This window comes from Maniola hyperantus, chromosome 9 (assembly GCF_902806685.2).
Source record: "Maniola hyperantus chromosome 9, iAphHyp1.2, whole genome shotgun sequence".
NCBI classification, from domain to species: Eukaryota; Metazoa; Arthropoda; class Insecta; order Lepidoptera; family Nymphalidae; genus Maniola; species Maniola hyperantus.
The window spans coordinates 13659519-13681231 of NC_048544.1; the positions used below are offsets into that span (position 1 = coordinate 13659519).

Genomic DNA, 21713 nt, shown 5'->3' on the forward strand with positions numbered 1-21713 from the left:
TATTATTTATTTATTATTTAATTAGAACGGCCATAAAGCCAATTACACTAATTAAACTACGAGTTCAAACTAACATAAACATACTTACAAAAATTGTTAAAATTATAAATTTTAAAAAGCAAAATTATAAATTTTCACAAATTATAAAATAGGGGAAGAATTTAAGATTTTAATCGACTTAAAAAATAGGAGACATTTCGCGATTTCGCAGATTGGAAGCCTCAATAGCTCAACCGGTATAGGAGTGGACTGAAAACCGAAAGGTCGACGGTTCAAACCCCGCCCGTTGCACTATTGTCGTACCTACTCCTAGCACAAGCCTGACGCTTAATTGGAGAGGAAAGGGGAATATTAGTCATTTAACATGGCTAATATTCTTAAAAAACAAAAAAACTATGCGTAGGTAACTAAAACCGAGTAGGCACCAACTAAGACAAAGCCAATGCTCAAATTAATCAAATGAGTTATGTAAACCTACCTAGATATACCTACCTACAATTATACTACCTATATTATACTCGTACAATTTTTACAAACACACGTACATCAAACCTCGTGTTGTCACGCAGCAATATCAGAAAAGAACTGCAAAAAAGCTAGGAGAGTTGTAATGTCTATTCAGCACCATGTTACACGCTGACTTATATCCATTACACACCACCTACGATAGTGTCTGGTACTAAACATACGTATACTTCTTGTACAATTGTAAGGTAAATGCGCCTGTTGAACACCCATGGCAACTTTCCAATAAATACCTATTATTTTCTTATCAGAATCGCTATGATTTGAAACACCCTTCCAGCATCAGTTTTCCCCTCCAATTATAATATGGGTACCTTCAAGTCGAAAAGTGAATAGGCATCTTAAAGGCAAGCGCGCCCCATCTTAGGCTGCATCATCACTTGCTTCCAGGTCTGATTGCAGCCAAGCGCTAGTCTATAAAAGAAAAAGAAAAAAAAGACTTAGACTGCAATTTGCAACACCACCTATGATATTGCATGGTCCTGAACATAATATTTACTTCGTGAAAAATTGTAAGCTAAATAAACCTGCAAAAAAGCCAAATACGTTTGCGGCGTTTGGGGATTAAAAAAATAATATTTAACTAAAATTATAATTAGTCACATAAAATTCAATATTCTAATATTCTGTAGTATTAAGCATTCATTCACTAACATTATTTGAAAATCAAAGGATTTCTAAAACGAAAGGATGATTTTTAATATCGTGGTTAATTTTAACAATTAAAAAGTTATGCTACCTTCTTTATAAAATTCTATATAATAATGTTCGTCATATATATGTTTTCTTTTTCACTAATTATGTACCTACTAATAGGTAAGTACATAGTATTATGTGTGGTCGGATACTGGGAAACCAGCCCTATTTCATAATGCTCTAACTCGGCTCTACGCAGGCTACGTGCCTTTTAGCTTTAGCCCGATCTAAGGTTTCCTTTTAGAAATTCAAGTGTAGGTACCATTTGTTTTCGAATTGAAAACATAATATTGTTAGAGAACTTTATAAGGCCAGTTAGTTTACATAAGAGTTCTTCGAACAGTACGTGTTGCCAGTGATGACTTATGGATCCAAGACATGGTCGCTAACTATGGGCCTCATAAGAAAGCTCAGAGTCACTCAGCGGGCGATGGAGAGAGCTATATGCTTGGAGTTTCTCTACGTGATCAATTCAGAAATGAGGAGATCCGTAGGAGAACCAGAGTACCTAACCAACATAAATCAGTAGCGGAGCACATGGTTTGAAAACCCAATAAGCCTTGGGGCTCCAAGGTGCTAGAATAGCAGCCTCGCACCGGAAAGCGCAGCGTTGGAAGACCCATCACTAGGTAGACAGACGACATTAAACGTGTCGAAGGGAGCCGCTGGATTCAGGCGGCGTAAGACCGTGGCTTGTGAAAGATCTTAGAAGGCATACCTTGAGTCAAAATAAGTTCAGTAAACCCCCGAATAGTGAATCCAATGGAGAAAGCTAGTTATTTATAGCGATAAAAAGTACAAATTGCACATCTTTCAAGTATAAATTGTTTTTAGTTTTCCCATATGTACTAATGTAACGGATAGCGTAAAATACTCGTACATTTAAATCTTACAGTTTGCAGGCCCTATATATCACTGTCAAACGTAAAACTACTTGATCGATTAATAGTTTGAGAGCTCACGGAGAAACTTAGGAAGAACGTAAACTAATTGAAAAATCCTATTACAATGTAAAGGATTATTTAAATGATAAGCAAGCTTGGGAATGAGTTGCTTAACGACTTTGTGATAGTTCTAATAAGTTTCAATAATTTTGTAAAGTGGTGATAATAAAAAGAATACCCGGCTGAGTTTATTGTGGGCTCTTCTCAGACCTGGGAGCGTTTGGAACCCTCGTAGCTTTAGTTTTAAGTTTGCGTAATAATTATCACCACTATATCTTACAAATGTAACACAATACCAGACCATCAATACGAGTAATTTATTACCTATTTTGAATAAATCATTTGACTTTGACTTTGACTTTGATACTTCAAACCTTACAATGCTGCATTAAATAGTCTTCTTCTAAATATATAAAAGGGAAAACTGACTGACTGACGACTGATCCATCAACGCTCAGCTCAAACTACTGGACGGATCGGGTTGAAATTTGGCATGCAGATAGCTATTATAAACGTAGGCATCCGCTAAGAAAGGATTTTTGAAGGGATTTTTTGAATTTTCCCTAAGGGAGTGAAATAGGGGGTTGAAATTTGTGTAGTCCACGCCGACGAAGTCGTCAGCATAAGCTAGTGCTTAAAAAAAGCAATTATGAGCCGTCTAGGATGGAGCGTGGTTGCCTAGAAAATGTCTATTCACTCTTGCTATGAAGATATTTAGGCTATACAGGGCAGGAAACACGGACACCGGAAGGACATTCCACGGTTCAGTAGTACGTATCAGAAATGTTGAGTTAAAACATTTCGTGCGTTCCTATTGGATGGAATACCGCATGTTCATCATACTGTCATCAGAGCAATTTTTCCGTAAGCTCCTATTCTATAGCAAAAAGTTTTCCTTCCTAGGCGACATTACTTTAGTAGGGGACAGTTTACTATTATGGGCTATGGATATGGGAGGGGAGAAAGGTGTAGTGAGTAAATTACTCCAATCTATTTACGCGAGTGAAACAGGCGAGCCAACTCCACCTCAGCGTATATTGAATGGTACGTTAGGATAACCACAAAGACCTATTTTTATATCATATTTTAATTGTAGGAAAGAAGTTTCGAAAAGAAAAGTCTAGGGCAAATGCCTCAGTGAATGAATTATTATGTTAGATATCGTGATAGTTTAAGATATAATTTACTAGCGCGATGCCCGGGGTTTTTTTTAAATCCAATGAGAACTCTTTTTAACCGACTTCAAAAAAAGGAGGAGGTTCTCAATTCGTCGGAATCTTTTTTTCGAAGATAAAAAGTAGCCTACTTACATCATTCTTTCACATCTTTAACTATACCCCGTCGATCCGTTGCGTCGTGCTTAAACGACAAACCAACTTTACACAATTTCACATTTACAATATCCACAGTATTATAAATGCGAAATTGGTACCGTTTTTGATCGCAACTAAATTTTAGAGTACGTATTTGTATCTTTTTCTGACCAATGCAATAATAAAAGGTCAGACAAACTTAATTTAATTTACAACAGTCAAACCTCGTGACTTTATGTGTGCCAGTCTCGAGCATAGACTTTTTAATTTTAAAAATCGTTTTCCATCCTTTTTTAGCAATATTAAAAAGAAAATGATGCAGATACTTACTCAAAATTTAGTTTGGAGAAAAACATCAGAAGCCACCAAAGTGACTCGATTACTAAATCGCTTGGCAATTAGACAGAGGCATGAAAGAATCTCTGTTTATCCAAAGAGAAATAAGACAGAGTCGGGATGGACCGAGCATTCGCCCGTTAGATCTTTAAATGCACCTTTAGAATACATGTCACTTATCACCAGGTGACTTGACACGTGACGTGATAACTAACTTGTTGTAACATAGAATAAAACTTAATAATAGGAATATAAGTTCTAAGTTCCAATCAATATCTCATGGTTACCCTATTCGGTACTCATTTCAAACATTTGCTACATTACCCAGCCTATTGTTAAGCGCCTTATACGCTTAGCTCGCTTAGCGCAGCGGTTTATATCGAGAAATTCCGCTTATATTCGCTTACACCTGGTAATAGGTGGCTTTACCTTGTGTGAGGTATATTTTAGCGCGTCATCGTGTAAATATGATTAATTAAACATGAATTTTACACACGCGTGGGTTACATTTTGTTACCTACTTACTAACCTTACACTCACTTTACGAAACTCTATATCGTTACCATTGATATATTATGTACTTAAGAAAACTAAGCATAGATGCCTAGCTGAGTTTGTTGTAAGTAGACCGCTTAGACCGCTAGTTGTTTTTAGTTAAAACTAATCTAAATACATAAAATCAAAAGGTGACTGACTGACTGACTGATCTATCAACATACAGCTCAAACTACCATAGGTATTAGGTATAACGTAGGCATCCGCTAAGAAAGGATTTTTGAAAATTCAACCCATAAGGGGGTGTAATAGGGGTTTGGTGTAGTCCACGCGAACGAAGTCGCGAGCATAAGCTAGTAATAATAATAATTATTATTGCCACCAAGGCCTGACTCCTAATCATCATCATTATTATTATCAACCGATAGACGTCTACAGCTGGACATAGGTTTCTTGAAAAGACTTCCACACACCACAGTCTTGCGCTGCCTGGATTCAGCGGCTCCCTGCGACTCGTTTGATGTCGTCCGTCCACCTATAGTAGGAGGTCTTCCAACGCTGCGCTTTCCAGTGCGAGGTTGCGATTCTAGCTAGCTAGATTGGCGACCTCGCTCGAAAAGCTAGACTCCTAATAATTACTTCTAAATTTTAACTATTGACACTAATTAATCAAAAAGTTTCAATGAAAAAAGGCATCATTTTTATCTAAATATCAATAATTGAAGGAAATAGAAACTGTGCAATTTTGTTTTTTCTAACGCTAATCTACAGAAAATAAAGGTAGATAAAGTCAGGAGAATGTAAGAGAAAATAAATAAAAATACCAGTAGGTATCATAAAAAAATATTTTATTTGATCCAACACACATTTTTCCCAGTACCTCATAATACCAACACTTTTAAATAAGTTACAATGCAATTGTTATAAATTGAGCAATATTAATGTTTAGTGTATATTTTATTAAAGTTAAATAGCACCGTTCCAAAAAAAAATCACTAAAACCAATTATTCTAAAAATCAATAAAAATTGATTGTACTTTTATAAACTAATGAATATTTTATTTCGGTACTGGTCTTTCGATTTCTAATCCTATTTCACTTACAATAAGAACATTCACGCATATATTCCGCTTGTAATGACTATAAAATAACAAAAATATCTCAGAACAACTACTAATTGAATAAATATTAAATAATAAATGCCCACTCTTAATTAATAGTATTATAAGTATAACTAACTTAATTAAACTTAATCTAAAACTCAAAATTGCAAAAAAAACTATATGCTTGCTATAGCAATGGTATTGATGAGAATATTAATAATTACAACTTCTACAAAATTCTCTATGAAAGGTTACAAATCACAGATTTATTTGAAAATACACAAAAAATAGAAAAACTAATTATACATACTAATTCTTATTTCATTGAGATACAAGTAACTATATTTCAAAAAAAAACAGCAATAGCATTTGATTATCCTGAATGACTTGATTAAAATCGTCTTAAACCTCAATAGTACGTTGCTTTTCAATCATACTAGTTATAACACTCTGCGACACCTTACCTTTACCGTCCTTTTCCGCTAACAATCTATTTATTATATTAGCACAGTCCTTATTTTCAATTATACTAACATGGTTGCCTTCTAAATAATGCACAACAACCGGGCCTTCAGTGATTTTATCTAAACCATAATTATCTTCAATAACTATTTGCGGAGGATTTTCTTTAGGACGCAAAAGTATGATAGGTGCTTTAATTTTTTTAATATCACTTTCGGTATGGTTTAAGACCATTTTGAGCCGATCGTACGAAGACATTGCCATCGAACCGATGAATTTGTGTGAATATTTCTGCTGGACAGGACAAACTTTTAAAGCGTAGTGAATCCTGTCTTCATACGATTCTATTTCATTAAGTTTTTCAATCAACGTGTCGGAAATGTCATTTTTGGGACTAACTAAATCTATAGTGTGTTTAATAAGGCTGTTTTGTAGTTGTTTATCGTTTTTGGCATTGACTAATGTTGAAGTGAGAACTGCGTAAAGAAATTCGGGAGCTCCGTCGATGCAGAATATTGTTCCTTTGTGACCTAGAAATGGAAAATAACAATTCTGTGATTTTATTGGGTAGTTTTAGAAATTCAGCTTATGAAGGGCTAGCAGCAAAGTTTCATAGTAATAAAGTTAAAATCGCAATCTTCTCTGATTGACTGTTACTCTTTCACTATTGGTCACAATGCAAGCAACCATAACATTAATGAATTTATGGGGTTGGTAGCACAGAGTACATTATTGGTTGGTAGTTGGTACCTACTGCAAGTCAATAAAAAGCACTTGCAATTATTACAATGTTATAATTACAATACTGCTAGCCCTATATTTAATATCAGGAACATGCAACAAAAATTAGAAGACTAGTGATAAAAAACAACAAATAAAAAAACGTTGATAAAAATGCAATGTTTTTTTATTAGTTAAATAATTTTGAATCTTTGAAAAGAGCAACCACTGAGTTTTTTGCTGGTTTTTCTCGATAGGAAAGGCATTCCGAACCAGCGGTAGATGCATTAGCCGATTCAAAAGTAGGTAGGTAGGTATATACCTATTTGTAAGTTTATTTGAATAAAAATCTATCCATTCTATTCTACTTGTCAAAAAAATACCTTCGTTTTCCAAAACACTGGCTAACTTCAACATGGGAAGAGTTCCAAAACTGTAGCCCAGGAGAATGTAAGACATTCCCGGATTTAATCTCGATCGCATAGTCTGTAAATATTAAGTTATTGTATTATTATATACTTTATATAGTGAAATAAACGATAGGCCATAAAAAAGTCATAAATAATATCAAATGTCTATGAATGGTATAGTAGTCAAAGTCGTAAAGATATTTTTTATATTCTTAAAATCCTTTCACTCGTCACTATCAAAACTTTACTACATTCTAGCATTCACACAACAACACACACACACCAACACAACCTTTGTATTTTGTTACTAATTAATTTTAAGTAGGTATGTACAACCATTATGTATGGGGAGGCCTGGCTCCTGAAAAACGGGATTTCCTAGTTTAGGGGCCAAGATTCCATGTAAGTCATAGGTAGCATGTAAGCAATTTTTTTGATCATTAAATATTCATTAAATGATAAAAAAATCATGATTTTTATTTATTTTTAACATGAAAGTCACGCTGTACGGAAGGTGAATAATGACGTCACAATCCGCAAATGAAATTTTTTTTCAATTTTTTAATGTAAAAATAAAATAATTTATCGGGAAAATAAAAATTGAAAAAAAATTGTCATTTACGCCATGTGACGTCATTAATCACTTTCTATCGTGCTTTCTATACAGCGTGACGTTACTAATTAATTATTTTTAAAATGAATAAAAATCATGTTTTTTTTAATTATTATCTTTAGTACGCTGGTTTAAAATTAGATTATGGTATGGTTTTGATTTCATATCAAAATCATATGAAATGAAATCAAAACCATAATTTATAACCATAGTGATTTTCTTATTTTAAAGATCATCATGATCTTTAAAAAAAGATTTTTTTATTACCTGGCGCAGTCTATCGACCATCTTCTCCAGCGTATCTTGCTTGTATTCGATTCCTAGCTGCAGCACGCAAATCTTAATCTTAAGTCGTCGACATAAGGGCTCCATTGCCGCGGCACAGCCTTCTAAGCCAGGCAACATGAACATTACCATCTCGTTTTCGTGAACTGATACGTCCGTCTGAAATAACCCATTTCTCATTAATATTATGCCCCGTCGAACTTCGTACCGCCTAACGGTCGATTCTTTTTCAGGAATTTTTTAAATTTTTCTCTCCGTAAGAACCACCCCCGTACTTCTAGGAATATTATGAAAAAAGAATTAGCGAAATCGGTTCAGCTGTTCTCGAGATTTGCGATCAGCAACACATTTAGCGATTCATTTTTATCCATATAAGAGATAATTCTTTTTTAAAGAATATTAGCCATGTTAAATGACTAATATTCCCCTTTCCTCTCCAACTAAGCGTAAAGCTTGTGCTAGGAGTAGGTACGACAATAGTGCAACGGACGGGATTTGAACCGTTGACCTTTCGGTTTTCAGTCCACTCCTATACCGGTTGAGCTATTGAGGCTCTTGTAAATACTTAGTTTATGTTTAGATAAAGTCATTCAACGTATTATTTGGTAAATCCGGCTAACCAAATATATATAAATCCGGCTATCCAAATATATATAAATTCATCAACATTATCATCAAGAAGATAGATTTCAAAATGATTATTTTCTATATTAAAGAAAAATAGTGCTTTGGCTATACTTGATCTATTATTAAATTTATCGTTTAATATATTTTATTAGTCAACCCACAGTCGACTGTAACATAATGTTATTTTGCATCACAAAACAAAAATACTGACATATTTCTTGATACAACATGTTTTACACTTTTGCAGTTCAGATAAAGCACAAAAAATATAGTTTGGTCATCCAAAGGGCCGTCTTGGGTACAATGCCTCGCTGCGGTGTTCTCGATGAGGTTTTAGATTTAATTTAATTTATTTTAGTTTTAATTAAATGATTTTTTTTTTACTTTTAATTTGGATATAAAAAAAAAATCTTTGTATACCGTTGGCTTCCTATTAAAATTATATCTGCTCGTATTAAATAAATGTTTGAAATAAATTCTTAATTTGCGGTCAATTATTAAGGTCAGCAACTTCAAAGGATTTGAAGATTACCTCAGATCCATCGCTGACCATAGTAGGCATATAGATGAAGGGTTCCGTAGCGAGGTTCTCTTCACCGAAGTTCCTCATGAGGACTCTAAGACCAGCTGCTTCGTCAGAAATCGCAGGTCTCGCTGTGACTGCGGTCGACGCAGCCGCTTCTTTTTGAGCTGTTAGTTCTACAAGCCTGAAAACACGTATCAAATTTATTCTCTCAGTTTTGAATTCGGTTAAAAAATTTCTTAATATAAAGCATTTTTGAGTGTTAGCACTTTTTACTACGTTTTTATTTAGGTTTATTTTAATCATTAATCGATAGAAACCATTATTAGTGAGGTATTCATTATTCTTATCATTAACTTCAAATAAACATTTACTTTTCTTAACACTACCTAAATTTTTTCCGTTATTTAGCTAGGTATATTGTCATGTCATAATTATTACATTTTTTATTTGTACCTATATATTCTTCGATTTCGACTTATAAAGCACTTTTCGCTACGTTTTTATTTAGGTTTATTTTAATCATCAATCGATAGAAACCATTACCTATATTAGTGAGGTATTCATTATTCATATCATTAACTTACCTAATCCACAAATAAACATTTACTTTTCTTTTATCCGTTATTAAGATAGGTCTATTTGTTATGTCATCATTTTTACATTTTGTATTTATTCATTCTTCGATTTCGACTTATAAAACTGCTTATGAAAGTCAGAACGGTATAGTATTTAGTATGTTCTTTGAAAAACTCAGTACCTATCTCTTTGAAACCCACAATTTAGAAACCCGATATTACCTTGCAAACGTCAGTGTTCTGATATCCTGAGCTGTGAGGAAGATCTCGAACTCCCTCTCAAGGGTCTGCTTGATCTCCACCGCCATCATACTGTCCATTCCCAACTCAGCTAGCGACACTTGCTGCGACACTGTCTTCAAATCCTTGATACCTACGATCAAGAAAACAGTCAAAGTCAAATTATTTATTAAAATTGGATACCATTTGTTGATGGTCAGTTGTTGAATTTGTAAGATGAAATGGTGATAATATTAATTACGTTCTTATTTCTTCTCTCTCCTTTCTTCGCTTTTTGTTACTTCATCCATTCTATTCAGTTACGAACCCGGATTAAATATTCTTGATCTAACCAGTTATGAAAAGACTAACTTTCCGGGATAAAAAGTAGCCTATGTCCTTCCCCTGGATGTAAGTTAACTATGTACCAAATTTCATCAAAACTGATTGAACTGTTGGGCCGTGAACAGCTAGCAGACAGACAGACACACTTTCGCATTTATAATATAAGTGCAGATTATTTTTATAATAGGTAGGTTATACACTGTACATTAATTATTTAGTTGTACTTACACATTTTTGATGACACATTTTTACGCACTCACTATTTCACGCAAATATTTTCATATTCTTTAGGCGACTTACAGATTAATTATTTTGGAAATAGTAAGTGCGTAAAACCTCCATTTGGGGGAAGCTTCCAAAACGACTGGTAAACGTATTCGTGTATTTCGCATTCGTGTAACAAAATTAACATCCAATAGGGAGGGCGTGGGGCATCAATATTTATAGAAATCTTTCTGTATCAGTAGACACCACAGAATTCTAAATGTAGCCAATAGAAATACTATCTGCAGATATTTATACTCGGGACAGGGTTTGTTGGTTTGTCCTTCAATCACGTCGCAACGGTGCAACGGATCGACGTGATTTTTTGCATGGGTATAGATGAAGACCTGGGGAGTGACATAGGCTACTTTTTATCCCGGAGAGTCAAAGATTTCCTACGGGATTTTTAATAACCTAAATCCACGCGGACGAAGTCGCGGGCATTATATTATACCTACCGCTGTTTTACCATTTCTATATCTATTCCCGATTCGGCATTTACCTATACACATAAATTGTATTATATATTGAACAAAGCCACAATTTTTGCCCAAGCCGAAAATACTCTACGTTTTGTTGTTTTTCGGAACATGTATTTTTATGCCAAATTGGACAGCATGTTCCAATCCAATACTTCTGTGTGGAATGAATATACCGAAAAAATAAAAAAATTGTAGGGTAAGTTATTGTTTCAACATTTAAAAAAAACCGGCCAAGTGCGAATCAGACTCGCGCACTGAGGGTTCCGTAGTAAGTACAATAGTATTTTATCGACATTTTGCACGATAAATCAAAAACTACTTAGGTACTAGATCTCGTTCAAACCAATTTTCGGTGGAAGTTTGCATGGCAATGTACATCATAATATATTTTTTTAGTTCTATCATTCTCTTATTTTAGAAGTTACAGGGGGGGAGGACACATATTTTACCACTTTGGAAGTGTCTTTCGCACAAACTATTCCGTTTAGAAAAAAATGATATCAGAAACCTCAATATCATTTTTGAAGACCTATCCATAGATACCCCACACGTATGGGTTTGATGAAAAAAAGTTTTTTGAGTTTCAGTTCTAAGTATGGGGACCCCAAAATTTATTGTTTTTTTTTCTATTTTTGTATGAAAATCTTAATGCGGTTCACAGAATACATCTACTTACCAAGTTTCAACAGTATAGCTCTTATAGTTTCGGAAAAAAGTGGCTGTGACATACGGACGGACAGACAGACATGACGAATCTATAAGGGTTCCATTTTTTGCCATTCGACTACGGAACCCTAAAAACCCTTGTCATTCTGAGAGGAGACACGTATTCAATAGTAAGACGGCGACAGGTTCATTGTGATGATGAAAATAAGGACCCACCCATAATCTGCGCAACGGCATCCACCATGCTACCACAGCCAGAGCCACCGGCCTTCTTCTCCGCCACCACAATGGATGACACTATCACGGCATCTTGTTTGAGGAACTTGTCCAGCGCTAGGAGACAGGAGGAGATCCTCTGTTGAAGAGTTCCGCCGATTTCCAGCTGCACGTCGTCATCTTGCATATCAGCGACTAGACCGACCTGATGGAGTTTCAAAAAGCATATTATAATCCCAGAGACTAAAGTGACAGCTAGAAATGTCAAACTTATAAATAATTATACCAGCTTAGCAAAAAATTTTTACAAAAAAAAAAAAAAACCGACTTCGATACACAATTTCGATTCGCGCAGCTAAAGCTAATTGGCACCGACCCCAAAAAATATTATTATGGAACTATATTAACTCTTGTATCTACACTAATATTATAAAGAGGAAAACTTTGTTTGTTTGTTTGTTTGTTTGTTTGTTTGTTTGTTTGTTTGTTTGTTTGTACTGAATAGGCTCAAAAACTACTGGACCGATTTTAAAAATTCTTTCACCATTCGAAAGCTACATTATCCACGAGTAACATAGGCTATATTTTATTTTGGAAAAAAATAGGGTTCCGTAAGATATTTGGGTTTTTCGGACACAAGGTGTAAAAAATCATACATAATATATTCGGTAATAAATTAAATTATTTTTCAATTTTTAGTGTTTGTGTATCGAAGTCGGTTTTTATTTTTTTGTAATTTTTTTTTATTTCACAATTTTTAGTGGTCCCACGGAATTATGCTATGACTGGTTAAAAATCTACTGTTTACTAAGCTATTACACTGATCGCGAGCAATTTACTCTTATCCGTTGAGGAGTTCCAGTATCTATCTTCGAAGATGTTCATCAGATCTTCACCAAATTTAAATGGGACCAACTTTGAAGTATACCCTTTCAAACAAAAAAAGAATTTTCAAAATCGGTCCTGGCGTCTTCGCGTAATCGGGGAACATACATAAAAGATTCCGACGAATTGAGAACCTCCTCCTTTTTTGAAGTCGGCTAAAAATAGTGTTGTCCTCGTGGTTCCGGTTTAGATTAAAATCTAAATATGTAAAAGGAAAAGGTGACTGACTGACTGATCTATCAACGCACAGCTTAAACTACTGAACGGATCGGCCTGAAATTTGGCATGCAGATAGCTATTATGACGTAGAATTCCGCTAAGAAAGGAATTTTGAAAATAAAACCACTAAGGGGGTAAAATAGGGGTTTTAATTTCGTGTAGTCCATGCGAACAAAGTCGCGGGAATAAGCTAGTCGTTGATAAAGTAGTATTTTGTTGGAGTGCTTTGAATTAAACGTCAAACAAATTAATCAACTCTAAATTCCTTCAGACTTGTATCATTAATTTAATTACCATGCTAATTTATTTGCCACCCAGAGTGCCATTAACGTATAGAAAACAAATCATTTTACATTATAGAGTCAAATTAGTCAGAATAAATCCTAAAGTAGACGTTTTAAGCGCATCTTCACTATCACAACCCATATTTCACTACCGATATTATAATCTGCCAATACGTACTTGGCCAGCGCGGTGGACTATGGCCAAACCCCTCTCATACTGAGAGGAGACCCGTGCTTTGTAGTGAGCCCGCTATGGGTTGTTCATGATTATATATTGTTTTGTTTGTTCGTTTATTGGTTTGTCCTTCAATCACGCTGTAATGGAGCAACGGATCAACGTGATTTTTTGCATGGGTATAGTTAAAGACCTCGAGAGTTACAATGCTAGTATTATCCCGGAAAATCAAAGAATCTCCATGGGATTTTAATAAATAACTTCCCGCCGCAGCTCAGCGAAGCAGCGGATCGACGCGATATTTTTTGCATGGGTATAATTATTAAGATATTAAGCACCTGCCCCCCTAGCATGGGCAGGAGACAAAAATTTTATCCCCCAATTATATCCACTGACGAGGGATAAAATTTACTTGTCCACCTCTCAAAGCACGGCAACAGGGGAGAGGAGAAGTTTATCCCTAATTCGTGGACAATTTTATCCTCGACATTAGACGTGGGTTTAAGTTTATTCTCATAGAACTTAAAAAATCAAAACATGTTTCGCGGTACCTGTTGGGTTTAGGTTATGTTTGGGTTGGGTTTAGGTTATGTTTGGGTTGTGTTTGTGTTATGTTTGGGTTGTGTTTGGGTTATGTTTGGAATATGGTTGGGAACCCCAACATAAACCCAACATAGGTCCCAAATACCAATTACCATTAACCCAATAAAGGTAAAGGAAAAGATCCAAAAACCGAAAAGTCCCCCGTTTTATTCACTGTGGATAATTATATCCACCCGTGAGCCCATGCTCGGAGAGTGGATAAAGCTGTCGGAGGGGATAAAGATTTTATCCTTTCCCCGGGGAGAAAATTATATCCCCGCCCATGCTAACCCTGCTGGAGAGTGACATAATTATGTAGGCGACTAGCTGCCCCGGCGAACCTCGTACTGCCTATCAGTCAATTCTTTAATTTTTTTTAATACTTCAAAATATTCTCTCCGTAAGAACCATCCTCGTACTTCAAGGAATATTATAAAAAATAATTAGCGAAATCGGTTCAGCTGTTCTCGAGATTTGCACTTAGCAACACATTCAGCGATTCAATTTTATGTTTATATGTACAACGTTAGTTTTAGTTGACGCAAAAACCGAAACAAGTGTCGAATATTTTTACATAAAGAATATAGGTATATACAAAATTTCAAAAATGTTTAATGAGAATTTACGAAGTTATAAGCTTGTTGTGTTGAGTCGTTGTCGCAAAAACATGGTCACCCCAAGCGAGCGGCTGTGAGCGAACGAGACGGCTGGCGTCGATCGTGCGCGCTCCCGCTTGCACGGCTCGAATCAGCTGGTGCATGCGGTCATTCAACTAGGTGTCCAATCTTGCAGGATTTTAAAGTATTTTTTGGTCAAAATATAACACGTTGTAAAAATGATTGCAATCGATTCTGTGACTGATTCTGAACAAACTGCTTTCAGGTTTTGCGCATACTACTACTAGGTTTGTATAAATAACTTACATCACCAACAGCACCCCATTGCACCGCCAAGGCCGGCAAGCCTAACTTCTTCCTCCACTCACAGATCCTCTCCATCACTGAGTTGGAGAAGCCGTAGTTGGCTTGACCCGCGTTACCGCGACCGCACGATACGGACGAGAATATCACGAAGTCCCTGGTGAAATAAGTAAAAAACCTCTGTGACATACACGAGAATCTTTTTTTTTCTGGGTAGGTACGAAACCCTAAAATAACTTCAGAAAAAAAATATTATGTTTCGCAAATCTCGGTCTACAGAGCTTTCCATTGTGAAGAAAAATGACTTTTAAATCGAATAACAAGTAGGTATATTACCGTTTCATTTTGGTAAACGCCAAAAAGTGTCTATAAAAAGAAGTAAAACACAAAGTAAAAAACTTCCAAAGAATAAAATCTAAAGAATTACATATTGATCTAACAGATAAATGAAGAAAATATTGTTTTTAGGACTATTGTAAAAGTAATCAATGTTGCGTAATACCCTCTAAATTGGACAAAATGGATTTGAACATGAATTCTTCAGACACGTAAACAGAAGTGAAGTTATTATTGATCGGCAACTTATTTATTGAGTTCATCCAAAATTAATTGAATTTGAAAAACCGAATCCACAATTTTTTTTTTCATTTATTACTTACTTGAGAGCTGGACATAATTTCTTCGAAACTTTATCCAAATTCATAGTTGCCAAGGCTTTTGGTGCAAATGATATCTTGAAGGACTCTGGAGTCTGATTCTGGAAGATGGAATCCTTCAGGATGACAGCCAAATTGAATATGGCTTCAACTGGTCCCATGGAGTTGGCCATTCTTAACATTTCTTCACAGCCGGATTCGGTGGTGATATCGTGCGTTGATATCCTTACATCAGCGCCGTAGCTTGCCCATGCTCTATTAAAAGAAAGTGCAATTTATAGAAAATAGAGTTTTTTTTAGATTTTTGATGGATTTTTATGATTGCAATTACCGTTGAATTACCGTCTAATTGACAAATTAGATCAAAAGAAGATGCTTTTATTTTTATGTTCTAACCCTAATATTTTGATATTATAATTAATGTGGAAGTGTGGATGTTTGGATGTTTGTTACTCAATCACGTAAAAACGGTTAAACGGATTTGGATGAAATTTGGAATGGAAATAGATTATAATCTATCAGGGTATACCCAGGATTAACACATAAGCTACTTTTTATCCCGGAAAATCAAAGAGTTCTGATAATATAAAGAGATGATGAGAATGAGAATGATGATATAAAGAGGATGGCAGATTGTGACTGGATGAGGAAGGCTGAGGACATGGTACGGTGGCACTCAGTACAGAAGGCCTATGTTCAACAGTAGATTGATATGAGGACAATGATGATGAGGTACCTTAACCGCGAAGCCTGGTAGCCATTGCTGATGCCTCTTCGCGACGTGAGCACCATTTTCCTTGCACCCCTCAGGATGAGCCAGTCCGCCAGCTCCAGGCCAAAGCCACCCAGACCTCCCACAATAACGTACACTTGCTCATCATCACACATGTATCTGGATAAGATTTGAACATATAAAAGCATATAAAATTGGAACAACAATTTGTTGATTGAAAGATTATCTTATGGGCAGATTACACCTACCGAGTACAGTGGCGAGTCAGTGTCCTCGGCGAGTGCAATTTCATCGCAATTTCTCAGCCACAGCACTGTCTCGGCCGAGTGACATCTTACTATTTTTTTACTTATTATCTTATAGTTTAATTCTCCAAAAATTAGAGATCCCTAGAGAAATTGCAATAATGTGAATTAGGTCGGGAAAAAACCTCTCATTTGAGAGTTTCCGAGGCAATGACACCTCAGTGGTAAATTAAAACTACCCGACTATTCGAAAGCGCTTGTAAAAAGTCTACTTGAATAAAAACATATTCTATTCCATTCTATTCTATTCAATGACACCACATTAGTATCTACATTGCACCCATGCGAAGCCGGGGCGTGTCGCTAGTAGATCATAATCAAGAATGTTTGCTCCTATGAGGGTGACATGTTTAGGTTATAAACAAACCCACTGTAAAAATTTAAAAAAAAAAAAGATTTGCTGGAATCAACTCACCTTGGAACAGCTTTAATTTTGAAGCTTTTCGGTTTAACTGGTCTGTTAGCTCGTTCTTCATCGCGGATTTTGATGATGACCTATGAAAAACAACTTCATTTTGATTTTGTATATATGAGGACCTTTTCACCATTTCCGACTTTTTTCATAAGATTTATAGTAAGAAAGTAAGATAATACTCACAAAGGAATATATACTTATACATAGAAAAATCCTATAGAAATAAAACCGCAGGATTAGAAAACTGTAAAGATGATAAAACACAAAATTATGCAATGCTTAAAGTGAGGGTAGTTATAATAACAAACAGGACAATTTCAAAATAGCCTGAATAGCGAGCGGACTGAAATCCGAAAGGTTGACGGTTCAAACCTCACTTTTTGCACTATTGTTGTACCCACTCCTAGCAAAAGTTTTACGCTTAGTTGGAGGGGAAAGGGGAATATAAGTCATGATTAATATAATCTTTAAAAAAGTAGAGAATGAAAAATGTTGATATTTGAAGTGCAATGAACCAAAAACTTAATTTGCTGTAATCCGCTGAAACAGGTCGACTCTGGATGATGCAACATGCAGCATGAGAAATGCACCGCCCGCCCTCCCACTGCTAACCATGCAGGAAAAGCAGCCACTCGGCAAGCTACCTGCTTCAGATTCGACCTGTTTCAGCGGATTACAGCAAATTAAGTTTTTGGTTCATTGCATATCATGACTTCCGCAAAGTAACGCCTGCTTCTATACAACGATATTAGAAGTATTTATCCGCCGAATCCAACTCGGTTGGGCAGCGTTCCGGAAGCTTCGAGATGTCTTCTTGTCCAAAATTCCTCAGTGCTTGAAGACCAAAGTCTTTGAACAGTGCGTGTTGCCAGTGATGACATATGGATCCGAGACATGGTCGCTAACTATTGGCCTCATAAGAAAGCTCAGAGTCACTCAGCGGGCGATGGAGAGAGCTTTGCTTGGAGTTTCTTTACGTGATCAAATCAGAAATGAGGAGATCCGTAGGAGAACTAGAGTAACCGACATAGCACAACGGGTTGCGAAGCTGAAGTGGCAATGGGCAGGCATAGTTTGTACAACCGATAGACGTTGGGGTCCCAAGGTGCTAGAATGGCGACCCCGCACCGGAAGACGCAGTGTTGGAAGACCCCCTACTAGGTGGACGGACGACAACAGACGAGTCGCAGGGAGCCGCTGGATCCAGGCGGCGCAAGACCGTGGCGTGTGGAAGTCCCTAAGAGACCTATGTCCAGCAGTGGACGTCTATTGGTTGATGATGATGATGATGATGAGAAGTATTTAAGTAAAGGTACCTTTCCAATATGCTTGCCAGCAGCCATATAACGGAAGGCCGCTTCCACTTCGTTTTTGTTGAATGTGCAGTATGTTAGAGGTCGGACGGCTCCACTTTCCATACCAGACAAGAGGAGATCTTGCAAACTCTACATTACGAAGAAATAAGATTTAAAATTTAATAATAATTTATTTAATTTATTTATTCTTCAAAATTTTTTTTTAAATTTTTTTATTACATTGATTTTATTATTTATTTCAATACAAAAAAATATAGGTATATAGTATATACATAAAAACTCATCACTAAAAAATTTATATTTAAAAAAAATATACGCCGTCCAAATGGTCATTTATGGGCATTGTGCCCAAAACACTGGCGCTATTACCTCGCTGAACGGCAAGGCTTCTTCAAATTTATATTGGAGGTGAAGTATTAATCTATCTCTATGACCTAAGACTACGTATCTCGTTCTCATACGGAATTTCAAGTATCAGTTTTAAATATACCAAAAATTACTGTGCACTAAAAAGACGAAACAATTGGGTATTTGACTCCAATTTTTTTATTACTTTATTATAAACTAGAATAAAAATAATGACGTAAACTGAAAAAACTAATTAAAAAACGATCAAATAACAAAAAAATTATAAGCATTTAAATATTTCTGATTAGACAGAGATAGCGATACAGCAGTATGACGTCACACCTACTAATGCCATAGTAGCTTCGTGCGGTTTCATACAAATTTTCTCAGAAAGGGTTCTCGCAAAACGAAAATTAGATATAGAAGACCCTCCCACTCCAAAATTAAAATGCCTGTAACTTTGTAAATCTTTGTTGGATTTTAATATTTTTTTCAGTGTACGTAATTTTTTTATCCTAGTTTATAATAAAGTAATAATATTTATCAAATTCAAAAGTAGGCTAGCTACTCAATTAGGTATAACAATAGACGACTGTACAATAGGTGGGCCTTATCGCTAAACCAAATGAGTAGTTTATTCAATGACTCAGGGTTATCATTAATTAAATTGTTTAGGTACAAGGCTGACCAAAATTCTTCGACTGCTCTTTATTTCCCATTTGGAGCCAATATGACCTTTGAATATTATTTTAGTAAACGAATTGTAATGTAAAATCGCTCACACATTGCTCTTCCAGGCTAAGCTAAAAAACAAGTGTTGCGAAATTTTGTAAGTTTAATTTTTTAGATAACCATCATAAGGTGCAAAATAAATGAGCATCCAGTATTTGCAGAATGAGGAAAAGGTGAATACTTATCTGACGTTTTTGAACGTACAGTGCTGGCAGCAGTACCACACGAGTAGATATATAGACCAGAGGGGAAGCTTCATACTAGCGGCTGGCTGTAGGTTCACTCACTCTAGCGCAGCTCACACACACCACGACGTGTCACGGACGCTCAGTTTGCCGCCAATCTGGGCGCACGGAGCGTCCGTGGCACGTCGTGGTGTGCGTGAGCTAGTATGAAGCTTCCCCTCTGGTCTGTAATATCTACTCGTGTGGCAGTACTCTACTAAAATTACAATCTAGCCTATGAATAAAGCTAATAAGTAATATTATATTAACCTAAGCTTATAAACGTAATTAGTAAATATTAGGTATATTAGCCTAAGCCTATAAACGTAAGTTTACCTACCTAGTTAGTGATTATATACTCTGTGCCTAGTTTTCATACGCGTACTATGCCCGTGTGTTGTGGACATTTTATTATAAGTGTTAATTTCTCATTGGAGACGGCTTTGGTTTAAGTTTTTTATATATATACTATCTATTTATCAAATTGTAACTGTTTGTTAAACTACAAAATAAAATAAATAAATAAATAAACATTGTGGCTAATTCCTTTGTACACAATCTCTAAACTAAACTAAAATATCACGTCTAAATCTATTGCTATCCCTTTCATAATGTTGCTTGCGGAAAAGGAAAGCACTAGATTTAGACCTGTTAATTTAGTTTAGTTTAGAGATTGTGTACTAGAGAATCGGCCCCACTTAGTTTAGAGTTAAAAGTTTCTATTGGGAGACACTTTATTTTTAGGTTCTTAATCTGACGTCAAAAATGTAAAAATGAATGCGTCCAACCTTTCTAAACTCATATCCCTGTTCGAAGATGTAGTCCAACATGATGCCGTGGAAGGCCAGCTCCTTGAGGAAGCAGTACATGCCGATGAGCGTGTTGTTGCTGATATCGAACTTGCCGATCTCGAGGAAGCGTCCTCGGTAGCCGAGACAACGGACAGATGCCTAAAAAAGTTGTACAATTTACTCTTTCTCGTGAATGAATAAATTGTCTTGCATTTGTCGTGAGTACAACAAAAAAATAGTACAGAAAAACACATACAACGCAAAACAAAAATATAGGCAGGTACAATATTGACGGCCTTATAGCGATAAGGCCGTCAATTGTACACGGACTTGACACTAGCGGACATAGCTTTAGATGATCTTCTCTATAATATAAAAATGAATCACTAAATGTGTAGGTCATCGCAAATCTCGAGTACAGCTGAACCGATTTCGCTAATTCTTTTTTAATAATATTCCTTGAAATACGAGGATGGTTCTTACGGAGAGAAAAATTTAAAAATTTGAATCGACTGTTAAGCGGAACGAAGTTTGCCAGGGCAGCTAGTATCTAATATAAATCAAGGAATGTAGAGAAAAATATCTTTGAAGTAGGTACAAGGAAATATTAATATTCACCTGTAGTTTTTCATCTGACAATGAGTTAAGGACCATGTCGACACCTTTACCCTTAGTTTGCTGTCGGATCATGTCTTCGAATGACGTGTCTCGAGAATTGCCGATGTTACTGTCTGTTAAAAAACGATTACCTTAAATATTTTTTACTATTTACTGGATGATGCCCGTGACTTTGTCCAGGTTTTTTAATAATCTCATGGGAATTCTTTGATTTTCCGGGACAAAAAGGCCTGTCCCCGGGATGCAAGCCATCTCAGTATCAAATTTAGTCAAAAACAATTAGATACATGAACCATGAAAAACTTGCAGACTGGCAGATAGACAGATATACTTTCGCATTCATAATATATTATCTTAGTATCTAAAAGACGTTAAGTAAGATAATAGTGGAGCTGCAGTATATCTTAGTATCTAAAAGATGTTAATTAAGGTAATACTAGTTCTTCAATATCATCTTAGTATCTCAAAGACGTTAAGTAAGGTAATACTAGGACTGCAGTATCATCTTAGTATCTAAAATAGGAAAGTAAGGTAATACTGGGACTGGAGTATCATCTTAGTATCTAAAATACGTTAAGTAAATTAATACTGGGACTACAGTATCATCTTAAATGCAAAATACGTTAAGTAAGGTAATACTGGGACCGCAGTATCATCTCAGTATCTAAAAGACGTTAAGTAAGGTAAT

General features: G+C 35.7%; 1 protein-coding gene across 1 annotated transcript in view; it reads right to left on the minus strand.

Moving 5' to 3' along the window:
• Window positions 1–5140: 5140 nt before the first annotated feature.
• The window catches only part of FASN3 (Fatty acid synthase 3), a 46825-nt gene continuing 30252 nt past the window's right edge, over window positions 5141–21713 (minus strand). Inside the window, exons 27-39 of the mRNA XM_034971832.2 lie at window positions 21026–21138; window positions 20405–20566; window positions 18313–18441; window positions 16997–17076; window positions 16280–16435; window positions 15547–15798; window positions 14891–15044; window positions 11823–12027; window positions 9853–10003; window positions 9062–9236; window positions 7885–8061; window positions 6978–7080; window positions 5141–6404 (exon numbers count right to left, since the gene is read on the minus strand). Of these exons, the coding sequence (XP_034827723.1) occupies window positions 5815–6404; window positions 6978–7080; window positions 7885–8061; window positions 9062–9236; window positions 9853–10003; window positions 11823–12027; window positions 14891–15044; window positions 15547–15798; window positions 16280–16435; window positions 16997–17076; window positions 18313–18441; window positions 20405–20566; window positions 21026–21138 (2447 nt within the window). The 3' untranslated portion in view covers window positions 5141–5814. The remainder of the gene's footprint in view (window positions 6405–6977; window positions 7081–7884; window positions 8062–9061; window positions 9237–9852; window positions 10004–11822; window positions 12028–14890; window positions 15045–15546; window positions 15799–16279; window positions 16436–16996; window positions 17077–18312; window positions 18442–20404; window positions 20567–21025; window positions 21139–21713) is intronic.